The 16,037-nt window shown below is 34.8% G+C and overlaps 1 protein-coding gene across 1 annotated transcript in view; it reads left to right on the top strand.

The window, feature by feature from the left end:
* NDUFV2 (NADH:ubiquinone oxidoreductase core subunit V2) overlaps window positions 1-16,037 on the top strand; it is a 33,984-nt gene that overhangs the window by 16,559 nt on the left and 1,388 nt on the right. The window contains exons 2-7 of the mRNA XM_026005943.2: window positions 852-917; window positions 2,343-2,405; window positions 2,493-2,609; window positions 5,784-5,952; window positions 7,174-7,283; window positions 10,500-10,576. Of these exons, the coding sequence (XP_025861728.1) occupies window positions 852-917; window positions 2,343-2,405; window positions 2,493-2,609; window positions 5,784-5,952; window positions 7,174-7,283; window positions 10,500-10,576 (602 nt within the window). The remainder of the gene's footprint in view (window positions 1-851; window positions 918-2,342; window positions 2,406-2,492; window positions 2,610-5,783; window positions 5,953-7,173; window positions 7,284-10,499; window positions 10,577-16,037) is intronic.

The raw sequence follows: 16,037 nt of genomic DNA, 5'->3' as shown, positions 1-16,037 counted from the left end.
TGTTAGTTTTAGCCATTCTGTATGTCCCACATTCTGTACTTGGATCTTTTCTTGTTAATTAAACAAATGTTTATGTAAACTTATTTCTTCAACTGAAATATTTGGACCTAGGGAAAAATTAAATACATAATTGTGTTATATCCCTGCTTTTACTTGCTAGTTCCATGCTTGGTTTAATCTTGCGTTCTACTGTTATATGATTAGTAAAACTCAGAAATGAGAGGATTCCTGAATAGTGGCCGAATTGCTTTTGGCAGTGGCAGGGAGGGTAAGAGTGTTGGGAGCAACAGGGCAAAGAGAAATGAAATGCAACAAAGTAATCAAATGAATTCCTTCTGAAACAATTGACTTTGGTCACTGTATAGCCTCATAAGCAGCTTTCTGAAACTTTATGGCTAGAATTTCTAAACTAATTCAATAAAGAAAAGGGGGATACACTTGACTCATTTGTGCAGAGTATATGACTCATTTGTACAGAATGAAAACATGTCTATGAAAGCCCACATTAAATGAAAGCTGGTATCCAACTTGATTCAGAAAAAAGTGAAATGTCATAAGATAATGGAATATCAGCTCTCTAATGCATGCCTATAGGAGTGTAGTAGAAGGATACACAATTTAGGAGATAACAGATTGTGGATCTGGTTCTTCCACAAACTCTTGTGTGATCTTAGGCAAGTTAATAACCTTACACCATTTCCTTATACTTCTCCTGAAATAGAGATGGGCAGGGTGTATCAAACCATATCTCCTATGGTCTTTTACTTATATAAGTTGATTTTATTGTTTTTAATTATGGATCTTAAAAAATTTCTTAAGACATGATTTATTAAACTTTCTTAAAATTTTAGGGGAGATATATAAGGAACTTACATAAGACAGCTGTACAGAATGGAGCTGGAGGAGCCTTATTTGTGGTAAGTAATTACTCCAATTTCTTCAGAATAGAAAGACTTGGAAATTTGGGTAAAACTATTTTAACAATCCAAGATATCTTAAACATCAATGTCTTTGGTAGAGCTGGCCATTGTGATTTAAATATAGCTAATGGAATCATTACATTTCTAAAGATTCATGATTCCAGTTGAACCTCTTAAATTTAAATTGACATCAGGGTAGCTCTGAATTTAGATTATTTTTTTGGTGAAATTGCTGAGAGCCCTAAAATGGTTTCTAGTCTCACTTTGGGTTCTTAAAAATCAGTCATATTGGCTGACTAAAGATTGTGTGGCTGCAACTTGGGGAATCCCAAAGTAGAACTAATTTGAAACTCATGGATTTTAGTAATATAGTAAATACATGAATAGTTGCCATTATATTTTTGGTTTCCAGGATTTAACTGCAGGTAGAAGTCCATGAACTCCCATCCCAGTTTAGCTGTATAATTCAGAGACAAGATAATGTATCTCCTTTTGTGATTAGGTGCAGTTTTCAGGGATTAATCTTATGTTGTTTAAAGGCAATTTAAGTGGATTTGTAGGATGATTTAGAGTTATATCAGGCTGAATCTTAATAAATGAGTTAGCCATACTATAAGTAGATATCTGCTTTATATTTTATGTTTGTCTAAAAGTATTTGCCATGTATTTGAGATCATTGTCCAAAGCTTCCATTTTCTTTTCCTCTTTTAAAAATATCCTTGAAGAAACAGAACTTTTTGAGAGTTAACATATTAAGGGATTCAGTTTTGTGTTCACCATACATACTAAACATTAATTGATGTAAGTGTTAATCTCAGTGTGACTCATTTGATTTCTTGTTGACCTACCATTTCTTGTCAGTTTTTGAAGAGAGCCTGCTCTTTTTGTGGAGAAGATACAAAGTTTCTTGCCATTGGCTAGTCTCTGTTATGGGGAAGACTTGGTGCTTTTGTACCTTCCTAAAGTAGTGGGTCCTTTTGATAATCTGTTACACACTCTTGGAACAATGTATGTTATGTTCACACTCAATTTTGTGCGTTAATTTTATAAGTCTTCCAGTGATTGGTTTTAGTTTGTTTTTTGTTTTTGTTTTGGTAATTATATTAGAATATCCTATTCTTTAATCAAGGTGGATAACACTTTTTAAAAATTTTGGTCCTAAAGCTAGTTCTCTTAATCATTAAAGAATGATTTCTAAAACTTTTCTGAAATTTTGAATTCTGTTAACATTACTTTGTCAATCATAGTCATCAAATAATGTATTTAATAACTAGCCATTCTTTTTGTTGCAAGGATAGATTAATATAATGTCAGAATTAAAGTGAAGAGATAAAGTGATCAGTAGTATAGTAATATACAAAGTTATTCACACTTTTGAGGGAACTTTGATAATTTTGGAAAACATTTTTTCCCTTTATATAGCACAGAGATACTCCTGAGAATAACCCAGATACTCCATTTGATTTCACACCAGAAAACTATAAGGTATGACTAAATTAACATTATGATTAATTTATGAAATATTTAATATCTTCCAGATGTATCAAAACATGTGCTTTTTCTTTGATACAGAGGATAGAGGCAATTATAAAAAACTATCCAGAAGGACATAAAGCAGCAGCTGTGCTTCCAGTCCTGGATTTAGCCCAAAGACAGAATGGATGGCTGCCCATCTCTGCTATGAACAAGGTACCAAATTCATTTTTGCCTTAGTTGAAAAGAGAAGAAGCTGTATATGAATTTCTTCCTGTGTAGAAATTCCTCTGAGAGTTATTAATGTCAGAATCTAGGAGTTTGAACCCTTTAATCATTTATGTTTCCTCAAATTTGTGTTTTTGTTGGTTCTCTTAATGTGGAGAACTATAAAGGTAGAGCTTTTTATCCTTGTAGAAAATAGGAAAGGCATTATAGGGAAAGTAGTTTTCTGTTTTTTCCCTATTTGAGAGAAATGGCCATAATAAAGATAAAAGATTCTACATGTGTATAATTTGCTGTCAAGATATTCTGAAAATTAATGTGCTATTAAATACTAAAATGTAAAAAATACTAAAATGATAGAGAAAAGAAACTGTTCACAGCTAATACGAATCTTTTTATTTTGCATCTTTGACAACAGGTTTTAATAAAAATTTATATAATACATAGTATTTATAATATAGTATTTATAACACTTGATAATGGCTCCCTACACTTGATAATCAGCAACCTACAGAAATGGTAAGGGTGACCCATTGAAAGGAAGTTAATCTATTCATATATATTTTTAAGACATTTTTTCTAATAGTGGTTTCAGCAGTAATCCACATTTCACATTTATTCACGTATTAATATATTTTTGTGGTATTATGTTATAGTTTATTAAATGCCATACAAAACCATATGATTATTTTTAAAGAATTTTTTATTTATTCATGAGAGACATGGAGAGAGAGAGGCAGAGACACAGGCAAAGGGAGAAGCAGGCTCCATGCAGGGAGCCCAATGTGGGACTTGATCCTGACACTCTGGAATTACGGCCTGAGCTGAAGGCAGACGCTCAACTGCTGAGCCACAGGTGTCCCAAAACCATATGATTCTTAATGAGAATTGCACAAATAATAATCCAGTGTGATATAATGGAAAATACATCTGACTCTGAGCTAAGAGATCTGATTTTCCTGTGGACTTACTTCCTCACGTGCAGTAAAGATTTTGAACGAGGGTAGATCTCTTCAAATTATGATTCCTAAGTGACAGAGTTGGGACCGAACCATTTCCTATTCCAATTTCTACTTGACTGACTGTTGCAGAGATTCTGCTATACTTCATTTCTCTTTCACTTTCTAAATTTTATTTGGTCTATTAGACTAGACCATTATGATCTTTCTTAGAGAATAGGAATGTCTTCAGTTGATCTAACAGAATGCCATAGGCAGATTTTAGATTTTGTTCATATCTCTTAATTTGCTTTGTATAGTATTCTAACATGGTTTAGGACCTTTATCATCATTACTATTATCGTCTATGAAAAATGTTGCAAAACAAGTTTGGTTGGGACTGTACTTAGTAAAATATAGTCAGGTGTTTTTTTTCCCAATAAATCATGGAGCTCTTTGGGTGTTTTCTAAATCGCTTTTCTAAATACAACTAACCATGTTTTTTATATTATAATAGCCAACTTTCTAAATAACGATTTAGGTATGTTTCTATTCATAGATGCTTTTTTTTTTTTGCAAAAATTGACATTTTTAAAGATTCTTCCCCCACCCCCAAGATTCTTTTTTTTAAGTGATCTCTACACCCAACATGAGGCCCAAGCTTAAAACCCTGAGAACAAAAGTTGCATGTTTTATTGAATGACCAAACCAGGTGTCTCCAAAATTCATGTCTTTAATAATGGCAGATGTATTAGAAGTCTTGCTCAGTGGCAAGCTTAGCAGAATGAAATAAATAAATGAGAATTAATGCGAAAACATTTCACAAATATTGTCCTGCTCTATTTAGAATTGAATGTGTAATATGTGAGAGGCAGGAGATAGTATACAGAGAACAGAATCAAGATTCCATTTTTATATTTGAGACTTTTAGTGTTACTGTTTCTTTGGCCTGCCCCTCTCCCAAGAAAAACCCAACCTTCCAACCACAATATCCCTAAGCTCACACAGTAGTTCCTTAACCATCACTAAGGTGTAGAGAGATACACAGAAGCATCCCCAGGAGAGCTTTTTCAAGTTAGGCATCAGTGGTAGGGTTTCAGCATGTGTGTTTTGAGAGAGCCCCCAGATTCAGAGATACATGCCTGGTTTAGTATCCCCAAATTAAATTTAGCACAGCTACTTATCTTTCACAAGTGAACCATGATTAGATGTGTTTTGAGAATACATATCCTTTAGAATCTCTAATATGAGAAAGCTGAACATATTTGTCAACTGAAATGCCATTTCACAAACGCCTCTTTCATGTCAAAACATGGATATATGCATAATTTTAAAAAATGCCAGATATCAGATCTTATGACCTGATAGATTAATGTTAGATCACCTGGAAAGTTGTAGCCAGGATGCTAGTCATGATAGACTAAATGTGTACTGTCCCTAGCAAACAGCTTAAAACAACCTTGTTTTTCTTAACAGACTTCCCTTGACTCTGAGAGTTGTTCAGATAATGATTCCCTTGGTTCTGAACCTCAGTCAAAAATATTTACTATAAATACCTTGATATGAAGGGTTGGGAAGTCCATAAGATTTCTGTGAAAAGTGTTGGGATTAGAAATAGAGGTAGTGTTTTGAATTGTTCTGGAGAGTTAGAAATGTGTATGTGTGTGTGGTTTGTGTGTATATAAGTGTGTAGATATGTAAATCAATACAGGCTAATAGGTGAACTTTGAGTCTCACCCCTTTTTTGTATTGCCATTCCATTTGCATGCACTGTACATCACCAGTAAAATCAAGGTTTTTTAAAAACTTGGTAAAAATTTGAAAAATACAATTATTTAATTTATTAGGGTTTGGCCACCAAATTTTTGCCATTTAGAAATTTTAAATTGTAAAATACAAGAATTGAAATGATCCAAGTAGAAATTCTTAATAGTTGAAGGACTTAAAGATTTAGAGAAAATATCTTTTTGCAGAGATGGGGTGAAATGGGGGAGGTGCTATAACCACTAGCTTCTGAGCTTTGTGTGGTAAGTGTAGAGTCTGCAGCAACTGAGGGACTTAACAACTGAGGGACTTAAACCTCGCAAATACAAGTAAGTATATTTTCTGCTTTTGAAGAACTTTTACACTTTTACCAAATTAAAGCAACATTGAAATTATGCTCCTTACAACATACCTAAATCTCAATTAATAAATGTTGTATTTTTTAAATTTTCTAATATTTTAGGTTGCAGAAGTTTTACAAGTACCTCCAATGAGAGTATATGAAGTAGCAACTTTTTATACAATGTATAATCGAAAGCCAGTTGGAAAATATCACATTCAAGTCTGCACTACTACTCCTTGCATGCTTCGAAACTCTGACAGCATACTGGAGGCCATTCAGAAAAAGCTTGGTATGGGACACATTGTATTTATAACTTTTATGGAAAAAAGGATTGTCTTTCTATATTTGACCCATTTCTACCTGAGTTTTCCAATGTTTGCCCCATCTTACTGGATCTGATCTGTACTTCACCAGTAAATTTGTCTTACTGTGGTTGCCCATCTTTATTTGTTCTTATTTTGTAATTTTCCTTAGTTCTAAGCCTCAAAGCTGAATTTTCATTTTTTTCCCCCTGTAATCATTAAGTGTGTTTGAAAAGCTTCTGGGGATTTTAAAGTTTTCATTGTTTAGAAATGAAGTTTCACTCATTGTGTAGTAATAGCATGTGGTACATAAAAAAGTGACTGTACTGTCGTTGTATTCTTCCAAATGAGTCTTGGAACAAATAAAATATGAGACCAGTAAGAATGCATCAGAAAGGGAAATCTGAAATATACTATAGTGGCATTTACAAAATTAAAAAAGGCATTTTTCCATACAAAACTGCCATTGCTGTATTTATAACTCTACATATCAAATGAAGTAAAAAGAAGTATATTTTAATCTTGTTGTTACTGAATGTAAAGTAAGTATTTGCATGTTGTAAAAACAGGGCTGTACTGAAGTATATAAAACAAAGCTGAAGTCTGATCAAAATCCAACCATCGCAAGTTCTGATAATAGTTGGGTATCATTAGTTTTAGATTTTATGTTGTTTTATTTTCATTATTTAAAACACAAATATGTCTTTTGTTTTTTGTGCTTTATTTTGGCTGTACCATATGTATGTCTGCCTTGTTTTTCTATTGTTATTCTGCAAATAGTTTCATGTATACATATCTTTGCATACTTGTCTTGTTGTATACCAAGGTGGTTTGTAAGTAGAATTAATACCTTCCCTAAAGATATGAGAGTACCTGTTTTCCTTGTAGTCTTAATGATCTTTGACATTAGCAGTTTTCTGAATCTTTGTCAGTCTGACAGTGTGACTGATTTTAGTAGGTTAACTATCAAAATCAAAATGAAAATAGTATATTCTGATACACTGCTGTATAACAGCAAACACTGGAGATGAGTCCCCTGAAACTTGATTGTTTTTAAAGGAAAAGTCCACCTAAATCCTTGAATACAGAGTTGTTTTAAGAAACTTAATGTTTTTGCTTTTTGTATACCTCTGTAATTTGTTGTTTTCTTAAGCCATGCTGTGATTGAAATATAAACTGGTCCTTATAGTGATCATTTTTATTTTTAGGAATAAAGGTTGGGGAGACTACACCTGATAAACTTTTCACTCTTATAGAGGTGGAATGTTTAGGGGCCTGTGTAAATGCACCAATGGTTCAAATAAATGACAACTACTATGTGAGTATTCCATTTAATATAAAGTATGATGTCATATTTAAGTATTTTAAATGTTTGGTTTCCTGTCCTGTAGATGTTGCGATCTGAATTATTCAGTTAGAAGAAACTGTTGGGGGGCAGCCCCAGTGGTGCAGCGGTTTAGCACCGCCTGCAGCCCAGGGTGTGATCCTGGTGACCCGGGATCAAGTCCCACATCAGGCTCCCTGCATGGAGCCTGCTTCTCCCTCTGCCAGTATCTCTGCCTCCCTCCCTCTCTCTCTCTCCCTCTCTGTCTCTTACGAATGGGTAAATAAAATCTTAAAAAAAAACAGAAGAAGAAACTGTTGGGATAAATATCCAGAAGGGTTTTTTCCTGTTTTCCAAAGTTTTATTAAAAAACAAATTGAAAGGCTTTGCATAAAAATCCTTCAATTTTAGCTTCCCATTGTTGTCCACAGAAGGTTTTTAAAAAATTATCTTTAAACATTTTTGTGTTTAACTCTATGAGATAATGGCAATTTAAAAGCTTTTAAATTATGAAAAATAATTTACATAGAAATACAGAAAATAACCACCATGACTTAACAGAGATTTTACCGCACTTACTGTTATTAGTTGTTTTTTTTTTTTAAAGATTTTATTTATTTATTCCTGAGAGAGGCAGAGACACAGGCAGAGGGAGAAGCACAGGGAGCCTGATGTAGGACTCGATCCTGGGACCCTGGGGTCATGCCCTGAGCCAAAGAGAGATGCTTAGTCACTGAGCTACCCAGGTGCCCCAAATATTATTTTTATCATCATCATCATTATTTGTAGAAATAAGCTACAGGTGCAGGTAAACCACCAGTATGCCCGAAAATCCTTTTCCTTTCCTTTCATTCTCAGAGATAAACTCTATCATAAATTTAGTGTATTCTTCCTGTACATGTTTTTAAACTGTTTGAGTGTATGTATCCAGCCATACTAATATATAATTATGTTCCTTATTTTAAAAATTTTAGAGATGATATCATTCCACTCTTTAAGTACTGCTCTAGCTGGATCTCACAAGTTTGGATTAATATTTTTATCATTTTAAAATATTTTAAAATATGCATTTTGATTTTTCCTTTGCCCTGTTTTTTAGAAGTATTGGTCTCCCAAGTGTGTGGAATTTTCTAGTTATCTTTTTGATAAAAAGATTTTTAAAAAATGATTTCTTGCTACACTAATTATATAAGTTTTCATACATATTTGTTAGTTCATACTTTTTAGAAATTTATTAGTGGAAATTGAGTCCTGTGCTGAATGTGGATTCGTCAAGAAGGTATTTGCTTTGCTTCTCTCTTGCTCCTGGAAATACTACTGTTCCAAAAGAAAACTCCTCTCTTTATACCCTCCCCTGTTCCCCCAATGTGTAAGGTTCTAGACTAGCAGTTCTTTTTGAGGGACAGTTTAATTTCTAGATTACCCTTGAAGGAATAGCTTTTTAGTGTCTTAACTTTGTGTGGTTGGTATGTCTCTTGTGGCCTGGGGCTTTGTCCCTTTACCTTCTGGGCTGTGAAACTCTGAAGCCAAGTTTGCGTGGTGTTCCACTTACCTACCTGGGTTTTGAGTTTTTGGCCTCTGGGTATTTCTTGTCAGCATGTTGATAAAATTTAAAATTTTTTACTTTTTAAATTTTATCCAACATTTTTAGTTGTTAGAGTAGGAGGGTTCAGTCAGGATAGCTGGTCTGCCATAATGCCTGAAATGGAAATCTTTTTTTTTCTTTTTTTTTTTAATGAAGATGAAATTTGATTTCTTTGGCCATTTAGATTTCTAGGGTGGTCTCATTCCCTATTGTGATTTTCTTCATTTAATGATCAAGATTCAGATTTCTTCTCTATCCCCCCTACTTTAAAAAAAGTCCTTTAAAAATATGGCAACAATTTTGCCTTCTCCCACATTTCTGCAGTTTACTTATAATAAAGAGGATCTTGATTTAAGCAGGAATTAGACAGTCAAGACTTAAATTAATAGCCTGTGGATTTATCCAAGAGATAAAGATTCTTCTGGTTAGCAGTGGTATGGTCTTTGGCAAGCCAGTTTTTGCTTTTTGTTTTTTTTTTCTAAAGTAAGCTCCACATGGGGCTACTATTGTCTGAGCCAGCCAGGCACCCCCAGGGCAGTGAATATTTATTATGTATCTCAATTGACAAGTAGATGAAATAGTCACATAAACTTTGACTGGATCCTGCTTAATAAAAAAACAGTTATGAAATACATTTTGAGAACAGTTGGGTAGGTTTTTAATATGAACTTGACATTTGATTAAGGAATTATTTTTAGTTAATTAGGTGTGGTGGCATTGTGTTATTTAAGAAATGTTCTTACTTGATGTCTGCTGAAGTATCAGGAGTGAAGTGTCATGGTGTCTGTAACTTGCTTGCAAAATGGTGCAACCAAAAGTTGAGGGGTGCTTATGTGTATATAATGCAAAGATGGCAAATTAAAAATTGTCGAATACAGGTGGTAGGAATATGGGTATTCATATATAGTTTTTAAATTTTCATAATAGTTGGGGTGAAATAAAATCATTAGATGACTTAAAGATTCCTTTTAGCTATGAGGTTCTGAACATTTGGAACCCTCAGCACTTTGAAATCAGGGTTTTAATAAATGTTTAGTCACTAAACAAGTATTAAAGAACTTCTATTTGCTGAAGCACTGGAGATGCAGTGCTGAATCATGATTTCCCTAGAATAGTATCAGAGTCCTATAAAACATTTTCTTAAGTACTTAACAGTTTTGGAGAGGGAGTAGGAATATGGTTTAGGCATTTTTCTTTTAATCTTACCCATTCTGTTATGTCTTGATTAAACCTAGGGTGTAGCTAGGCACATGGGCATGGATATTTATATGTTTTAAATGTATTAATTTTAAATATCAGTAACTTTTCTTGAGGTAAAAATTTTACACAGGTACATAGTGTATAGAGTTGCTCTCATTGAAATGGGGACTGGAGGATCAGGATCATTAAGATACATGTCAAAAATAATTTTTTTTACCTTTCCATTCAAAAATCAAGTGAGAATTTGGAAACAGGGTATATTTCCTGAGCAGTATATACTATATTTAGGAGTTAATCAATTGCCGCTACCTTGGTGACTAACTTGGAAGCTGAGAAAGACAATAAACTAACTGGTATTAGGGATTTACATAGATTTCAAGTAGTAGGAAGTAATTTTAATAGAACTATTTTAACTTTTTTTCTAGGAGGATCTGACACCTAAGGATATTGAAGAAATTATTGATGAGCTCAAAGCTGGCAAAATTCCAAAACCTGGGCCAAGGTATGCTTTTATTTCTATACAATAAATTTTAATGGTTTAACGTAATGTAAACTTAAGAAATTTTATCCCCTGGGGGGTGCCTGGGTGGCTTAGTCAATTTAAGTATCAACTCTTGATTTCAGCTCAGGTCATGATCTCAGAGTTGTGGGATCGAACCATCCACCTCAGTGTGGAGCCTGCTCAGGATTCTCTCTCACCCTCTTGTTTTAAAAAAAAAAAAAAGAAAAAAAGAAAAAAAAATCCCTTAAGTTCTTAGGAGTTGTCAGGAGCTTTGGATAGTATTGAAACCAACCTGTCATCTAAAGCACTTTTTTTTTTTTTTCCTCTAAAATCCTATCAAAAACTTAGGGATCCCTGGGTGGCGCAGCGGTTTGGCGCCTGCCTTTGGCCCAGGGCGTGATCCTGGAGACCTGGGATCGAATCCCACGTCAGGCTCCCAGTGCATGGAGCCTGCTTCTCCCTCTGCCTGTGTCTCTGCCTCTCTCTCTCTCTCTCTCTCTGTGTGACTATCATAAATAAAAATTTAAAAAATTAAAAAAAAAAACCACCTGGTAGCTACTTGAATATTTATAGAGAGGGGAAATTTACTACAAATAGAAATCTATTCCATCATTTAAAGGTTCATACTGTCAGAAGATTGACCCAAAGTTTGTCGCCCTCTAATTTCCTCCATGTCCAATTCTGCCCTTTGAACCAACACAAAATAACTTTTATACTTGTAAATGATAGCTCTTCAATTACTTAAAATAGGTATCTTCTTTTCCCTAAATCTCATATGATGTCCATTGTTTCATTTTTTCCTTATATGACATCTTCTGTACCTTTTCTGGTTGGCTAATGACTTTCTTAATGTGATACTTAAACTAATCACAGTATTTGCGATATGAACTGAGCTTCTTTGTTCTAGACATTATGCCTTGTTACATTAACTCTCACTTCAGGTACATTATACCAATAATTGCACTTATGGTCAGTTAGAATGTCTAGATTGTTTTTAAGGCCAACACTTCCTCCAGGTTTTTCCCATTCTGCTGGTGTGTTACACTAATTACTTTTCTTTCAATTATGAACCTGAAGTTTTGCTGCTAAACAAACCCCTATTCCACATCTCAGTGCTTATATTGCTCAGAATTTTTTCTAATACTAGCAACTGTTTTTGCATGGTTTTATACAGTTGAAAGCCCTTTGTATGTTTTCCTACTATGCCATAATTTTCCTTCTCTGGATATATTTGTAGGTTTTAGTGGCCACATAGTATTTTAATGTATTAAATGAATTATGATATGCTCTTTATTCATGTTTTAAATATATTTTCCTGCTCTTTGTAATACGTAGCAGTTCTGTGTATTCTGTCAAGAGGTAGATAGAGGCTGATACATAATTTGAGTTGAATGCTAAATATAATAAAAGCTGTTGTAGGAGTGTTTTCAGCAGGAAATGATGTGTGATCTTGTTAAAATTATTCTGCTAGTTACTGTGTAGGGAGTAGTTTAAAATTTAGTGCATGTTGTGAGGCAGAGGAATTATGAGTGATTTCTAGTTTTTTGGTCTGAGCACCTCAGTGGTTCCTTTAACTAAGAAAGAGATTTGGGGTAGAGCAAGTTTGGGGAAGAAGAGTCACTTAGTTTGGGACTGGTTAAATTTGAGATGCCTCCTAGACATCCATGGTAGAATGGATGAAATTTGAACCTGAAATTGAGGAAATAGATTAGGACTGAAAATATGAACTGGGGATTCATCATTTATTACAGATGGTATTTAAGGCCATAAGGCTGGATGAGATTTTTGGGGGTGAGATTAGTTGGTATTCTTAATTAACATAGGATACTATAATAACATCATTGTATATTAGCATTAATAAACAGTACCACAGTTAAGCAACATCCCTATTATTGATATTAAAAATGCATATCAATAATTGTAAATAGTTCTTCATTGGGAGTTTTTTGAGTGTTCTAGATTTGAGCCAAAAACTTTAGAATTACTGGTTTCTGAACATATTTTACTCTTATCTTAAAAAGAGATGGGGTGTACCTGCTTTTGGCTCAGGATTTGATCCTGGGATCAAGTCGGGATCAAGTCCTGCATCTGGCTCACTGCTCCATAGGGAGTCTGCTTCTCCCTGTCCCTCTGCCGCTCCCCCCCCCCCACTTGTGTTCTCTCAAATAAATAAAATCTTTTTTTTAATTTTTTATTTATTTATGATAGTCGCACACAGAGAGAGAGAGAGAGGCAGAGACACAGGCAGAGGGAGATGCAGGCTCCATGCACCGGGAGCCCGACGTGGGATTCAATCCCGGGTCTCCAGGATCGCACCCTGAGCCAAAGGCAGGCGCTAAACTGCTGTGCCACCCAGGGATCCCTAAATAAAATCTTTTTAAAAAAACAAGCAGAGATGGGGCATCTGGACTCAGTCAGTTGAGGAGCTGACTCTTGGTTTCAGCTCAGGGCCCTGGGATGGAGCCCTACACATCAGGCTCTGGGCTCTGTGGGGAGTCTGCTGGAGGATTCTCTCTCTTGTCCCCTCCTCCCACCTACATGCTCTCGCTCTCTCTTTCTCTATAAAATCAATACATCTTTTAAAATAAAAAGCAGAAGGACAGCTGGGTGGCTCAGTGGTTGAATGTCTGCCTTTGGCTCAGGATGTGATCCTGTGGTTCCGGGATTGAGTCCTACATTGGGCTCCTGCATGGAGCCTGAGTCTCCTTCCTCTGCCTATGTCTCTATCTCTCTCTGTATCTCTCATGAATAAAATAAAATCTTAAAAAAAATTAAAAGCAGAGATAAATATACTTAATTTTCAGTAATTATAGATCATCTACCAGTGGTGTTTGTTAGAGACTGTATTTGGACATGGTAGTTCTAGAATGTTTTCCTAGCATCAGAAAACAAAATTTTTCCTTCCTTCCTCAAGTTACTTTTTTGGATATATAGTATAATGAGACTGCAAGGATAGTAATAATCAATATAATTAAATTAACCAAAGCTGGCTAATTCTTTATTAGTATTTTTATAATAAAGCACTCTGGTCACATATGTAAAAGAGGTGCTCATTGTTAGTCTTTGAGTAACTGGAGAAATTAAACTGGTTCAGCATACCTTATTTCTGAGTACCATTACCAGGTCTACCAGGTCTACCCAAAATCAGTAAAGGATTCATGTCTCTATATGGTTCAGAACTGCTTTTTTATATTTTTGATAAATGATGGCTAGAAAGGAAATATTAAACTTATGGTAAAGCACTGCTTTATTTTGACATTAAATATTTGTGGAGATTATTATTTTCATTTTTTTAAGTCCTGAAAATAACTTCTAAACCTGCTTTGAAATTATTAATTCAGAGGTAGAAGTTTTTTAGTATGGTTTGCTAAAACTAATTTTAAATCCAGTGTGAAGCCTTCATATTTATTATTACAAAGATACCTTAAATTTTGCAGAACTCTATGGGGTACAGATAATATGAGATGTAAAAAAATAGGCTACATGGTACATATATATAGAAAATATAGGTGGTTGCTGATATATAACTGTAGACTGTTAAGTCACTTTCATTTTTTTATACTAAAAGTAGAGGGCAGGGATCCCTGGGTGGTGCAGCGGTTTGGCGCCTGCCTTTGGCCCAGGGCGTGATCCCGGAGCTCCGGGATCGAATCCCACGTCGGGCTCCCGGTGCATGGAGCCTGCTTCTCCCTCTGCCTATGTCTCTGCCTCTCTCTCTCTCTCTCTCTGTGTGACTATCATAAATAAAGAAAAATTAAAAAAAAAAAAAAGAAAAAAGAAAAAAAAAGTAGAGGGCAATTGTGGGTTTATCTCAGCAATATTAAAAAGATAAGGATTTAACTTTCATAAAGTAGCTTTCCTTTAAAAAGTTCTTCTATTGGGCAGCCCAGGTGGCTTGGTGGTTTAGCGCCACCTTCGGCCCAGGGCATGATCCTGGGACCTGGGATCAAGTCCCACTTCGGGCTTCCTGCATGGAGCCTGCTTCTCCCTCTGCCTGTGTCTCTGCCTCTCTCTCTCTCTCTCTCTCTCTCTCTGTGTCTCTTATGAATAAATAAATAAAATCTTAAAAAAGTTCTTCTATTGAAAAAAATAAAAAAGTTCTTCTAACCCATAAACAATACAAAGGCCAAGTTTTCTAGAATGCAAATGAGTTAAAATGATGAATGTACAAACAGTGTTGGAATGGCTTAAAAACCAGATTTACCTTGAGTTGCAGGAACAAAGTAATTACTAGATGGCATTTTAAGCATAACACTTGAGGCAAGTCATTTTTTGTGTTTTTATGAAGTGAAAACCTTAATGTATATTGTGAATGGAAGGGCTAGATCACTGCCTCTCTGGTGTCTGATACATATTTGCAGAAAAAATGAAGGGAAAGTTATATGGTTAGTAGATGAAACACAATCTGTGGACTTTATAGCCTTTATAGCATTTTAATATGCATTTTGTGATGGGTGAGGGAGGGAGAGAGTTTGCAGGCAGACATTTAAGAGGCAGCTGAAACCTTTTCCCCCACCAAAGTAGGTCATGGAACTGTAATTGTATGGAACAACTTTAGGAAAATGGACCAGATTTCTCTTGAAATTACTTTCTTATGCAAAATCCACAATTCCTTTAAGAGTTCAGGCAGTATGTAGGATTAATTCTTCCATTTTATTCTCAAAACTTTGGTTTTTATAATCTTCCCTAAATTGATTCTTTGTATTGGTAAAGAAGGTAGCCGAGCTTAAACCATAGGGGGAACCTAATAAAAGGAGAAAGGTCCTCAAGAATAATTTCATTATTTCATTGGCAAAGAGCAGCAGATATACCTGTGTTATTAACATAAAAAATTACAAAGCCAAATACTGTTTTTTATTAAAGTTAGATATCATTTTGCCATTTACTCTACATTATTTTAGATTCTGACAGGTACTTCACATTTTTTTATCTGGTTTTCATAGTGAACCTATAATACAAATATATTAACTAATTTCTGACTTTGGAGGCACTCTTTGTTACAATACACTAGTTACTTGCATTGTGTAATGTAATAGCTTGAAAGATCTTAAAATGATTTTATGGTATCCTTGTACTGTCCTCTAAACAAAATATTATTTCCTGGGGCATTTTTTTTTTTGTAATTTTTTTTATTGGAGTTCGATTTGCCAACATATATAACACCCAGTGCTCATCCCGTCAAGTGCCCCTCTCAGTGCCCATCACCCAGTCACCCCATCCCATCTCCCCGCCACTTCCCCTTCTACCACCCCTTTTCGTTTCCCAGAGTTAGGAGTCTCTTATGTTCTGTCACCCTCTCTGATTTTTCCCACTAATTTTCTCTCCTTTCTCCTGGGGCTCTTCAAAGAAACTTGTAAGATTGACGACAGAATATTAGGTAAAGGTAAAGCAAGGAGTAAAAAGATGTATACTGAAGAATTTTTCAGCAAAAATCTGTGGCAGGAACAGGTAAATTAACAAA

Source organism: Vulpes vulpes, chromosome 13, assembly GCF_048418805.1.
Source record: "Vulpes vulpes isolate BD-2025 chromosome 13, VulVul3, whole genome shotgun sequence".
NCBI lineage: Eukaryota > Metazoa > Chordata > Mammalia > Carnivora > Canidae > Vulpes > Vulpes vulpes.
Note: the sequence above shows the minus strand (reverse complement) of the source record. Positions and strands in the feature narration are given on the sequence as shown.